This window comes from Periophthalmus magnuspinnatus, chromosome 9 (assembly GCF_009829125.3).
Source record: "Periophthalmus magnuspinnatus isolate fPerMag1 chromosome 9, fPerMag1.2.pri, whole genome shotgun sequence".
NCBI classification, from domain to species: Eukaryota; Metazoa; Chordata; class Actinopteri; order Gobiiformes; family Gobiidae; genus Periophthalmus; species Periophthalmus magnuspinnatus.
The window spans coordinates 12359176-12372863 of record NC_047134.1 but is presented as its reverse complement, the minus strand read 5'-3'; the positions used below and the strand labels follow the sequence as shown (position 1 = coordinate 12372863).

At 41.3% G+C, this 13688-nt stretch overlaps 1 protein-coding gene across 8 annotated transcripts in view; it reads right to left on the bottom strand.

Annotated features, from left to right (window-relative positions):
• Positions 1 to 13688, bottom strand: part of mef2cb (myocyte enhancer factor 2cb) — a 56024-nt gene that overhangs the window by 2551 nt on the left and 39785 nt on the right. For 3 of the 8 annotated variants that reach the window (XM_055224522.1, XM_055224523.1, XM_055224521.1), the window contains 6 exons: positions 8640 to 8783; positions 6741 to 6921; positions 5960 to 6007; positions 2048 to 2220; positions 892 to 1021; positions 106 to 241 (listed from right to left, as the gene is read on the bottom strand). In XM_055224522.1, the coding sequence (XP_055080497.1) occupies positions 106 to 241; positions 892 to 1021; positions 2048 to 2220; positions 5960 to 6007; positions 6741 to 6921; positions 8640 to 8783 (812 nt within the window). Of the gene's footprint in view, positions 1 to 105; positions 242 to 891; positions 1022 to 2047; positions 2221 to 5959; positions 6008 to 6740; positions 6922 to 8375; positions 8514 to 8639; positions 8784 to 13688 lie in introns of all 8 variants that reach the window. The other 5 variants (XM_055224526.1, XM_055224525.1, XM_033971975.2 and 2 more) reach the window with 5 other exon arrangements.

Genomic DNA, 13688 nt, shown 5'->3' with positions numbered 1-13688 from the left:
AAGAAGTATCATTGGTGGGCTATGTGCTACTGAAAGGGCTGTGTGTCTAATACATAATCCTGAAGTGTCCTCATGCATCCATACAGAAAGAGTAGTGTTTCTCACCCCAGCTGATTTAGAGCAGAGTGCTGCATGTTCTGAAGATGCTGCTGTTGCCATCCGCTCATGGATCCCAGATGGAGGGAGCTGCCACTGTTGAAGCCAGACAACGAGGACAAGTCGGCACTATTCAGAGAATACTCTGTGGGAAACACAAACATAGGTTAATTCAGCTGATGTGTGTTTGTAGTGGGCCCACAGCCTTTAAAAACAGTGTGCCCAACAGTAAGACAATAGCACCCTCTGGTGTTTAAATGTAGTATGACATCCACACTGGCACAGAAGCTCATTAGTGGAGTTGGCCATGAAAACTAATATTTACTTAAATAGATGAATGACAATACCTTTATTTTTATAGCACAATTCAGAAATATGGTTCCCTCTATCCCATAAATACACATAAGGATATATAAAAGCACGTCTTTAAAAGGGATTTAAATGCAGCAGAATTTTCCAGCCTGAGCTCCTCCTTTTACAATGTTTTAGATCCACACAGAAAATAATGTAAACATAGACGAACATGGAGCAACAAATCTGTAAATACTACAAATATAAGGTCAGACTACCTGTAAAAAAAAAAGTAATTCTCTATATTATTTCTATTAAATTGGATTAATGGTTTAATAAAAGTTTAAATTAAGCTTGGGGTTGAAAATGCTGACGATATGAATTTTCTCTATCTAAAAGGTATATAAAAAAGCAGCCCTCATACTATTCTAGCATTTATATTTTAATAGAAATGATACAATTGTAATATGTGTGTCTCAAAGGAATAAGAGCAGTGTTTCTTACCAGTACCATAAGAAGTAGAGATGGCTGATGGGTAACCGCCCATGCCTTGGCCTGGTAAGGTGGGAGTAGCTACTGATACAACAGGAGTGGCCAATGACTGGGCAGACTGAGAGTTGTTTATTCTTTGATTCTGTCGTAGAGAAAAGCAAGATGGCAAGAATAATAGAAAGAACTACGTTAGCGATTTGAGCACATGATATTCTTTTTTAACAAAACAAACAAAAAAAATGCAATAAACACAGGGAAGTTGAATTGTTTTCCTTTTCTTTCTTTCACAACAGATGCTGAGAGAATAAATGTGAATGCCAACTTCTTGGGAAATTAATCACTTGACATGCGGCACGACTGAACCCTGCCAACCCTATCATTTACCACTCGTTCTGAGGACCCACTGTCGCTATAGAAACACCAATAGTCTCCATGGCGATGAGCGACTCCTCAGTGTGACACAGGGAAGGGTCTGCTGAATAAATACTGCAGCCTGGTACCAAATAAACTTTCAGAGCAGATTATGTATTTTAGCAGTCTGAAGAAGGCGCTCTTAAAATTTGTGAGCTAACATCCTCTGGTAAGGGGAGTCAGAAACCGAAAGGAGGCCAGGCTGTTTTTATCCCACCTAACCACTGGATGGCAGTGTGTGTCCTTTGCGCGGGTTTAAAGAGGTGACATTGGGTTGTTTTGAGCAAAGTCAGCAACAATAAAGGTGAAAGTTATTCTGGAGAAGGGCTGACTTTCTCAAAAGCAGCGCGTCCAGTTGATACCGATTTTGATTTATCTGACCACAAATCTGTTTTACATCTGTTTTACCACTAAATAAAATTGTTGTTTCCGACAGTGGCCTGCACAGAAGCACAATTTGGGTTGACTACTTTTCTAAATTCTAACTTCAATGTAACTCACCAATAGCAGATCAACATCCTCAGACTGGTCGCATTGAAAAGTGAGTCAGATTTGGATTAAGATTCGTAAAAAATCAGGTTTTTGGAGTCTAGGATTAGGAAGGAAATGCTAAAAGATAAGGACTAATACTACTAATACTAGGTGAACTATATAAAACCTTTAGACTTTAAGATATAACCCACTATTGCATTATTTTTTATAAGCGCCAAAGTGTAGCTGAAGCGTGTAATGGAAGAACAATCCATAGGTAACTTACAATAGAGGGCATGTTGTTCTTGGCGCCAGGAGGTATCAGTACACGGAGGTCAGGTTTGCGGTTATTCATGCCGAGGTTCATGGGCGGAGGAGACTTGGCTTGCATACTCTTGCTCATACTACCAGGTGAGACCAGCAGACCGGGTGAGTTGCGATGGTTACCGTATCCATTTCCTGCAAAAAAAAGTAATAAGTTCATACGTATGAGTAAAAAAGCAGAGCCGTGTTATTAAACTTTTTATAAAACTCTAATGAATCTCGGGAATCTGTCTGTCCATGGTGGTACAAGCTAATTAGGAACTACAGGAATCCATTTGCACCTCACACCTTCTTTGTCTTTGGCTTCATTACTAGTTTTTTTTACTAGATAACGCAGCTGCTGTACTATACATTGTGCATAGATGGATGTTCAAAGATTTTCGTAATAAAACCACAGTTCAAATAATTATAAAAGAAGTAACAGAGAAAAAGCGTATTAGTCTGGATTAGTAAGTGTCAAAAGAACAAAAACACTGCTTATAAATTCTTATGTTTCACCTAATTCTTATGTCCACATCTGTATTAACTGGGCCTAAAGGAAATGTCAGCTTTTTTATATTCTTATATTATAAAAACTCCTCCTTTGCTCCCAGTGAAAGAAAACTGACTTTCAGCCTTCGATTCACATTCACACTCGACACGCAGAACTCAATCACCTTTGTAACTGTCACTAAAGGCAACACACGCCCTGCGACAGCCTGTATCGTACACAAACATCTAATTATGGGCAGGACGACCACAGAGGCACGGGACCTATCATTTCGCCATCAGAACTAAACACTTGTGGCTCCCCCCAGACAAAAAGACCCCTGTTTTGTGGTTGCTTCTAAATCTAAATTTACTTGAGTATGGGGCGGGGGCAAGTGCAACATCCATCTTGCCATTAAAAATATAAGATCCTCAATGGAGTCAAGCGATCTTACAAGCTGCGTCTCGCAAAGCCTGGGATACTGGGCACTGTGTGGACGTCCCCACTTGAAAGACTAGGAATTATACGTTAGACATGAATTTCCTAATCATATACTCCGAGGGGAAAATGAGTCACAGATGTCTTCCTGGGCAATTTCCCTCGCCGATCTTTGTTTAATTTGAGAGAGTGAGGTTTTTGTTGTTTGGAAATGAAAAGTCTCAAAAGCTCAATTTGAACAATCTGACGAGTAAATGGCCGCGAGCTACAGCGAAATGAGGCGGCTTAGCAAAAAAACCAAAAAGAAAATATCGCTGTTGGGTGTTTATGCCCATACTGCCGTCAAACATATAGAAATGACACATATTTGGGCACGCCGTATCATTACCAAGCTATATACTGTAGATGCACGTGTGGTTTTTGAATCGGACCCTCGCAATATCTCCGCAAAGAGCCAGCTGCCTCTTCAGTTTCCCGCTCTTACATTCTCCTCATTGGCCCTTTGTGCGATGGAGTGGGTGCATGTGGAGATGGCTGAATGAAGACACGCACAAACACGCATCCATCCTTACACAGACTTTGGTAAATAACCCAGCAGGAAGTACATTAGTGTTTTCTGTACAGATGAAAAAAAATGAGACGGAGCTAACGAGAGGCATTAATAAGCGCTTTGGTCAAGAAGACATGGACTCCATCTTGGTGACAGTTAATCAGACAGCTGTGTATATGGCTACCCCGTGGAGATGGCTACGTCCAGTCAATTATGCGCGAGATGAGGCTGATCGTGAGTGGCGAGAGACGGCACTTGAGCACCTTAATGATAAAATGAGCAAAACAAGTTAGGTAAGTGGAAAAAGTGACCTGAAATCTGGCACGGTTTGAGGTGGAAATTGGAAATATTACGTTCAAAACTCAAAAGGTAAAGGATATGAGGAATACATGCAAGGAGGGAGTACATTTGTGTCTGTTTTCCAGTTTTGTAGACAAAGATTGGATTGCTGAATGTCTAGTTTTCATGGCGAGTATGACATATGACATATATGACTGTATTTTTGTACAGAAGCTACACAGTGCTTTAACCTTGGTAGAGGGATAAGCAGTACCCATGGGTTTCAGAATGATGAAAAAGAACTCATGTCATAATGATTCATGATTAATAACTAAAATATTTAAAAATTTCAATGGGGAAAGTCCTCAAAATGTAGCATCTAACAGGGAGCGGAGACCCATGAATATAAGGGATACTGTGTAGACAAACTGTCCATATTAACTTCCAAAATTAGGCTTACTCTATGTTTTGAGATTCATCTGTATAACTGAGATATCATTTCTGCATCTGGGTTGTGTGACTGTAGAGGTACATGCTCAGATAAAGGAATAAAAGTGTCTCCAAAGGCCTCACGGTTACACTGAAGAAGCCCGGACACGTGTGAAGCCCCCACACACATTTGCACAGATAAGGGTGTGGTTAAACTTGTGTACATTTTTACTGTTACTGAACAAATTTCTGATGTCCTGTTGTGGTCTAACAGGCGCGCTCCATTCTATTCCCCATTCACACACTCTTCCGTTGCGGTTTGGCCAAACGTGCACTCAGCCCTGAGTTCTCCAACTGAAAAGTCACCCTGGTGCGTCTAATAATCTGATGTGAGATGCTATTTGGAGGGCAACTAAAACGTGTTGTTGTAGTGAGATGGTATTTCTTGCGAGATGTAAAATCAAAGGATGGGAGCAACCCAAGTTCTCATTCCCGCAGTTATATCTCATTAGATCTTACACTGGGTCAGTTATAGATAGTGCAGTCAGCAGGATGGCAGTTGTAAAACAGTTTGGCTTAAACCTACAGTCTGAATTGCTTTGTGGTATCGCCCCATACTGAGCCACTCCGAGCAGCATCATTTAAACGTCTGCCCGAGCTGAGAGAACACTTCCATCTGTGTTTCCCACTGTTTGAGAGGAGCACACACGCTCCCCTCATCGGTGCATGCTCTTCAGTGTCCCCTCCACCCAGCTCTTGTCCTGCCTCTCGATGAGCGTAAAGACTTTAAATGGAATCTTTAAGCTCCTGCATGACTCCCGATGTGGTGTTTTTCACTGCTGCTGCTGAGCCATGCACAGACAGCCTCTGTTCTTCTCTGCGGTGGCACAAAGGCTACATTTGATGCCTGTCTACAGCGCGCAATCGACTTAACACACGCCACAACAACTGGCTCTGTTGTGTGTGCGTGTGTGTTTGTGAGTATGATGAGTGACCAGACAGAGAAACCAGCCACTGACCTCTGCTGTGAAACCCTAGAGGCCAGACTGGGCTGCCCAGCTGTGCCCCGTCGCCCCTCCCCAATCTGCTCTATTCACTCTGTAGTGTACGCTGAGCCTGTAAAATACAAGCCCTCTAAAGGAAAGTTTCTTTGCCATAAACTTGTTTGACATGTCCCCAGGGACAAACCATTGACACACAGAAACCAACGCATCATGATTTCACGCACATGTTGGCTTACTACAGTCTCTACATAATTATTATATCGTGGGCCACCAATAACACTGAATTCATTTAGTTGGATATATACATGAATAGTTACAATGATGAAACTAAAAATAGTTAAGATGCTGTTCCAAATTTAAGCAATGGGTCCTTTATGAAGAAAAAAGGGGACCTGCTTTTTCATAAAGCAGGTCCCCTGCTTCATGAAAAAAAAGAATGACAAGCTGTCCTGTTTTGACAGCTTGTCATTCAGTTTGTCCTTGTGTTTACTAAGATTGTGAGTTAGATGTATCTTTTTAGTTTTAAGAAAGAAAGGCTGTCTTGACTCTGCTGCACTACAGCTAAAATTTTCCAAGACCACTAACATCAACACATAATGGATAAATACTGTAAGTTTGGGTTTGACTAACGGTTTGTCATGCATTTTATGGCTCCACAATGATGAGTGGGTGTCATGTGTGAGGAGGGCGATGAGGAGTTCTTACCAGCACTGGTCCCTGCGCCGGTGGTGAGGTCAGCACCCATGAGGCCCCCTGAAAGATAAAAGAGAAAATATTACAACCCACACATCTACCTTATCTCAGCCATTTAGTGCATCTAGCTGTACTCTAACCAGCGCAATGCGAGCACAGTGTAGTAAGAAAAATAGCTCAGTTTTTATTCCATTTACTAATGATTGTTATCAGATCAGTGCATATGAACACTGTATTTGTTTAACTTAGCTCAGCTGTCACAGTGACATTTACGCAACCTGGCCCTATACCTAAAAGTAAAATGGCACGTTATTATTCTAAAATAGGCAAGGTGGAAGAATGAGAGCGTCACCCACATTTGTGGTTTTGTACGAATGCTGCCAATGCCAAAACTATTATTTAGAATGTGCTAGTGCTAACATCCAGAAGTAATGACAGGGTGACCATAGTGTGGGCAGTGGACTCGAATCCAAAAGGCTGAACCAGACTTGACGACAATAACAAACCAGCCAGGCCAATCTGGAACACTTTGCTTTGTCACTGAAAATGTCTTGCACTTGTGAATGGTGTGCAAGTGTGAACAAAAAAGAGTATAAGTTTTATAAGAAATTGAAAGTTGTCAGAAATTTCAAGATAGTTAATTGTGGAGATAATTCAAATCACAGTTTTGCTCAAAATGTGGTTTGCAGGATTTTGGTAGGTTTTGATTTATGTAAAAGATAACATATTTACTAAACTGCAACATACAGTTAACAAGCCCACACACACGATACCAGTTGTTTTGTTGTGTTACCTGCACTGGGAGGTCTGTGGGTGACTCCTGGGGACATGCTGTTTCTCTGGAGTCCGTGGTGTGAAAGGGGCAGCAGGTTGTGGTTTCCTAGGGAACCTCCGGGATGGCTGTAGATGAGATTGTTCTGGTTGCTTACAGGAATGGACACGGGCATGTCATAGTTGGACGGGGGCACAGCCTGCTGGGACAAAGGGAGAGAGCAGACAAAGAGACAGATGGTGAACAGTTTGAATAAATATACAGCTGATGGGTATATTATTAGTGTTAGATGGCAACTTTACAACTATAATACTATGTTTATATTTGCAAAGAAAAAAACAACTTGAAACTTCATTGAAACTATTGAATTTAAAATGCTGCATTGCGATCACATTTCCAGAATTTTTTTTTTTGAGTTCACTCAATAAAACTTCTGGGAATAATGTCAAAGTCGTCCCGCTGTTTTAAAGAAGTGGATTCAATAAGTCATCTTGTCCTCACCTCACTCAAACCACCAAGTCTTTCAAGATGGCTAAAATGAGGAAGAATTTACCTAAACCGTCTCATAGAACAAAACAAATAGTATTTTTAATTGCTCAATTTGAACCGAACGACTTGTCAGTAACGGGAGCAGATTTGCACGGTTCCCTGAGGCGGCTAGTTTGTCATGTTTATTGTGTCACTTGGCAAAAAGGCTTTAACCTTGGGAGTGCCCTGGAAGTGGTTGCTCCTGCCTGTTAGCTTAAGGAAGTAGAAAATATACCCTCAAATTACTACCATGTGTCTTAAAGCAATAAGTAGCTCATCAGAACCAACATCAGCCTGGCTCCGTGAATTACAACCGAAGAACCACCTTCAATTTTCTAACCTCTGCTAATATTCTAGAGAACCAAAATATTTTTACAACATACAGTGGAAAAGATGGTTTCTATATTAGCAGCAGACCTCAGAATAAGCAATCTATGGCATTTCTTTTTAATGCAGTGCGCAGTAGACATTGGCTTCATGCACTCAGTCGGGCTCCTTCACTAAACAGTCCTTTAACTAGACTCATCCTTCCTGTTTTTGACTCATCTACCCAGCGGTCTCTCCAACAGTCCCCTGCAATCCGGAGGCAGGGCTCTTGGCAGCCACCCTGACCACACTGAACTGCCACTTGCTGTGTGCATGCTAGAGCACTTTGCACTGGCATCACCAGCAGCTATTCATTTGGTGCAAACTCGCATTTGTTAGAGATCTATCTGTTGAATAGTACTGCAGATTCACCTGAGATAGAACTGACTAAATTATCTCATCTACATTGAAACATATATTTATCTATTTGTAGTAGAATATGATGTCTACAGTTCAGTAAAATGGTTTGGCTATGGCGTGGCAAAAGACAAAGCACAGTGAAAAACAAAGGCCTATGAACCTGCTGGGAACTTTCTTTTCAAAATAGTGTGTTCAAACAACTCCACTCCAGAAATCCATGCAGATCACAAGCTTATACCACTTACACGGATGTTAAATCAAACCTGTTTCCCACACAATAGGTTTTTATGTTATTAGTCATAGTCTTGTTGCACCATTAGGCTTAGCTGGGTTAGAGCTATAGCTTGTCAGTACAGTATTTAGCTCACAGAGGATGCAGCCAGAAGTCCACCCAGTACTTACAGGTATCTTATGGTTTTTAATCATGTGATCAAACTCCTCGTTAATCTGTTTGTATTTCTCCTCAGTGCGTGGAGTGAGCATGAGCGCGGGCTCGAGCTCTGGGCTCTCACCACCTTTGTTCTCCTTCTTGTTCAAAGCCTGTCAGGTCCCACACAACAACCACAGACAGGATGGAGGGATGGACACCAGGCACAGACGAGGAGACAGAAGAAAAGGGAAAGGAGAGAAAGGTGAGGAAGGCTGGGCTTTATGAAATGTACTTACACACAGTCTCTGTCTGCTGATCATCAGATCTATGTCGTCGTTTATTTTCCTGTACTTGTCCTCAGACTCGGGGCTGTGGCCGACCGAGTCGTCTGCGTCGGGGTCTGGACTGTCACAGCCATTTAGGCCCTTCTTTCTCAATGTCTGTAAACAAAGCATTTGCACAACACAAATTGAAGGGATTTGGGATGAAGAACTGTGACCCAAACCAAGTGTGTGGGGCAGATGGCAACAAGGAGGTACTTATTACACAGACCCTCAGGAAAATTGCAGCAGCATGTGAATGTAAGATATTAAACATAATTTGCACTTACAGAGTCAAAATTTCGATTACAATTAAACATTAGCAAAAACTGTGAGCCTGTTAGTCCTTTAAGTTAAAAGACTCATTAAACAACAAACATTGTTATAAGACATGAAGAAAAAATGCCCTGTACACTTTAAAACCAAAATGATATGTTTAAATAAGAAACAAACATGAGTGGAAGTGGTACAGATCCTGACTGTGGAGTTATTTTGTGTACGGCAGTTTCTGTTTTGGCCACCTGATGGCCACCTGCCCCCATTAGAGTGTCCAGAACACAGCAGGCCAGCAGAGACTGCACGCTTGCACAGTACTGACTTACAAGTCAAACGGAACAACCCCTTAAATTATTTTGATTAGCTGAAAAATATGGTAAATTTTAGTATAATCTTTTGAATAATCTGGTGATTATCTGGCATGTTCCGATGAATCCATGCTGCCTTCATTTACTTCATCAGACAAAGGAGAAAAAATAAGTACAGTATATGACACTTCTCATCAAAGGCCCCCTTCCTCTCCTCCCTCCTCCCCGCCCCCCTCAGACCCCCCTCACTTCTCCTCCTGGCTTTAATAAAGGGAGATTAGTCTAGAGGAGGAATATCACGGGCTCGCTGCAGTCTGCCGTACAGCTTCTTCAGTGCGCGCGCCCGCTTTCATCTGGAGCTCCATATCAGACAAACGTAATTAAATTTACTTTAGCACAACCTGTATTTGATGCCGATCAAGTCTGTGAAGTGTGTGTGTGTGTGAAAGAGTGGGTGTGGGCGAGTGGGTGTCTGAAGAAAGGGAAGTCAGTAGTGAACGAGCAATAGAAGGGAGATGAGGATGATAGATGCTACGATAAGTTAATCTTGGTTGAACTTCAGCATCTCATTTGTTGTTGTCTCTGTCAGCGCTCACTCACAGGAAAAGCTAGCTACTCCATCACACGTGCTAGTGACAGGGAAGAGTTCTGCTTGCTTAGAAAACAAATAACAAGCCAGTCATCTCTCATGTCAAGACAACAAAGAGCGCGTTTGGAGTGTGGTAGTGAACTTAGAGGGCTCCTTTTGTGAGAGCGATAACCGTTTGATTCTACTAAGCGCATCGACAGTCACGTTTGGCTCTCCCCTCCGAATCCTCACTTGGCCCCCACACTGGAAATCTGGAATTCAAGAATGTGTTTGAAAGCACTCACATCTTTTGACAGTCTTCGGGAAATCACACCAAATAATGGAGGAGATCTGACATCCCGGAGTGAACGGGCAACTCTTGTACTTCTGTCTAAGGTGTATGAGTCAGATAAAGCAAAGGTTTAAGCACGCTGTCTTTTTTAGCAAAGGCGTGAGATGTAAAACTTTTTCTCTTTGTGTTGCGCCTGGCGATGCATCATATCGAGCTGACAAGAAGTGAACCAGTGGCCCTTCTGTTCACATGAGGACGCATACACAAAACAACAGCTCCTTTGGACTTGTATAGATTTCATAAATCCACCTACCACCAATAAGACATCTACTTCTATGGCAATAACGGCCATATGGAGAAACTGGACAACTTTCCTTATACAGTATGATGAATTATTAGTAGGACTGTGCGAAGAATTGAATTTTTATCAAATTGTCAATGAGAAGGTTGGGGCTTTTTAACCAAGAGGTATAAAGCCTATCCTTTGTCAGTAAAAGCCTGTAATTTTGAGCAGAGTTCAGCCATAAATATAAATAAATTGGAACACTTCTTGAATTAAATGATTGATTCAATGTCGGTATATGTTAATAAAATTAGAATTTAGTTTATGGGCTAGCACGGACCAAAACAAACAAGAAAACTAAAAAAATGTTCTATTTGTAATGAAAACTATAAATGTGTATCTGTATATAGTCAGAAGAAATCAGATTGGGCCTTTATTTTCCGTTCAAGCCCTGTTTTCTAACTAAAAGGGAACCCCCTTCTTACTAAAAAATTGTCACAAATAACAGGAAGCAGATAACTAAGTGCTCTCAAACACACTGGTGGCTCGGTCGAAGTTGTGCTGGGGTGTTGCTAGTGTTATATGACTTTGAAAGCATTTGGCCCGCGGCTCAGCTTTCCACTCGGAGGGTGCGGTGCAAGGGCATAATGCCACTCATCCCGGCTATGCCCACCTGTTTAAACACATCGCACCTGTTGCCAAGGCCCAACGTACCACCGACTGACCAATCACACGCATTGGGTGCCCAGCATTTCCATACAAGGCCTCCTCCCTGCAGCACCCTGCTTCCATCTACCACCCATATACGCCAAAGCTTTATCTCCAGACTTGTTTTGTAACTTCCAGGCTTCTGTAAATTATTCTGTGACCTCCCCACATATGAGAGACATCAAAAGACATTAAATTCAAATTCAATATGCTGGAATAAGAGCTATACTTCAATATTGAAAGAAAACACTAGTATGGATGTGAGGCATTGGCACGGAAATGGGGTCTTTGGGGAATATGCTAATAGGATACGGATTAAAAACACTGGCGTAGATGATGGATGCCAAGAATTTAGTGCACAAATATGTCCCGAATGATTCTTTTGTCCAAATAAATTCATTTTCTTAGACACCTAAAATGTGCGCAGCTAACTTTTAATGATTAAGGCTTCTGCATGTTACAACACAAACATAAACCTGATATATATATATATTTTTTTTACAGTGGTCAGTGAAAGATTGTGGAACTTGTGTCCAATTTGTGTCCAATTTATGATTTCTAAACCAGCTTATTGCACAATTCACATGTAAAAATACAAATAACGTTTCTTTTTATGACTTTGGTAAGAGGATATTTACTTGAATACAAACTATCCAAAGATAAGTTTGTCGAACACATTAACAAAATAAATCAAGTCAATTGTTTTTGACTGTATGCTGAATTAATTTAGCTAATCAATGCTTAAACGGGATATTTAGAGACCGCAATACCCTGAAATACATGTTACTGATTCCAAATTTCAAATCTACACCTATATCTTCTCATTTATATTTAAAAATAACCCAAGTCTGCACAGTACTGTATATGTAGAAGTCCAGAGTGAAACTAGTCCACTGTAGTAAAAGTATATTATTCAGCATGTGGACAGTTAGTGGGGTGCTGCATGATAAAACAGAGTGAGACGAGAGTGAAAGAGCTCTGTGCAGTGCCGTGCAGCATTGGCTCGGTGTCTTTCTCTCTGGTCCCTTCGGAGGCGTGCTCCTAATTAAACTCCTTCTTCATGACGCTCCCTCATGACTCGACTTGTCAGTGGGCCCGTGTGAAAGCAGGCGCAGCACAGACATGGCGTCCTACATACTTAGACCACCATCTCATTTGTACCCTTCAGCTCGCCTCATATACAGTACTGCCAAGCTGGTCCAGACTGGGCCGGGCTTAAAGGTGGAATACAGTAACCTAAAGTAATGCTGACCTGGGATTTAGCAGCGTATTCAAAGATGTGTTCAGAGGAGAGAGACGGGGAAACATTAGATATATTAAGTAGCCAAATTACAGAGGAATTGGGCCAGCTCGGTAGGTTTTATCGTAAACGTAGTGTATGATAGAGCTGCGCAATTAGTCAAATTTAACATTATTTCAATTATAGCTCAATTAAATGAACATTTTGTAATCGAAACTACAGTTGAATAACTTGTTCAGAGTGATATCTGTGCTCGTTTTGCCTCGTTAAACCTGCAGCAAAGCCAGTCATCAAATTTATATAAAAGTGTCACAAAACATTACTGTTAATTTATATTAAATCAGTACTTTCTCTACAGGTTAAGTCTGACTGCGTAGAAAAAACTGTCAGATTTGAATTGTGAGCTAAACGTTTCTGATATCTGTAACAACAATGATAACTTTTTTGTTTTTTGGTTTGAATTGCGAGCGGCCCCAGGGGGTCGCAGAGGAGCAGCTGACGCCCGCCCAAAGCTCGCAGCGCACCAGGATCCTTCTGCTCTACATTCTGGCACCCTATGCAACCTCTCTGTCCCCATCCGTCTACTCCGACCCCATAGTTGTGTCTCAGTCTGCTAGTCGCCGTGTCACCATGACCCCGCTCTCCACTTTTATCCTCTGCGCTGGCATCTCCATGATAACAAAAACATTGCTATAGTTACGTCTTCACTTTAGATGGACACAAACGGTTTCAAGTTTTGTTAGAAATAAGTGCCATCGCTGACCATTAGGGTGTGACACGTTCAATATTTTGTCCCAGCGCCTTTAACCCATCGCAGGACTGTCTCATAAACAGCACTTTCATAATCAACCTTTTGGAGTATGGCCAGATTACTCACAAAAAATAATTGTGTAACTGAAAGAAAAAAAAAAAAAAATCTAATTTGAGGTTTTGGAGCTTCTTTTAATATTTGAGAGAAAATTATACAACAGTGAGCATGGAAAAAACTCAACTCTGACACTTATGTTTAATTAGCTTGGCAGTTTTGTAAGGCATATTACAGTCTTTCTAGTTAGAGCTATTTTGGATTATGGAGTTTTTCAGAGCTTGTTCATATAATTATCGTTGACAAATCTAAATGAAAAAAGTTGCACCTTGATGGGAGAAGACTGGTAAAAAATCTAAATTAAAATAGAAGGTCTGGGTGGTTAAGTTATAGCCGATTAATGGTCACTGTACAACACGCACAATCACATTACTTAGTACTATATTCCCATTTCTTCTTCTGTCAGTCAGGGTTCGTGTACTTGCCCCCTCACTCTCTTTGTGCATTTGAGTTGAACATCAGAGGGATCAGGCTGGCTTAGCTTA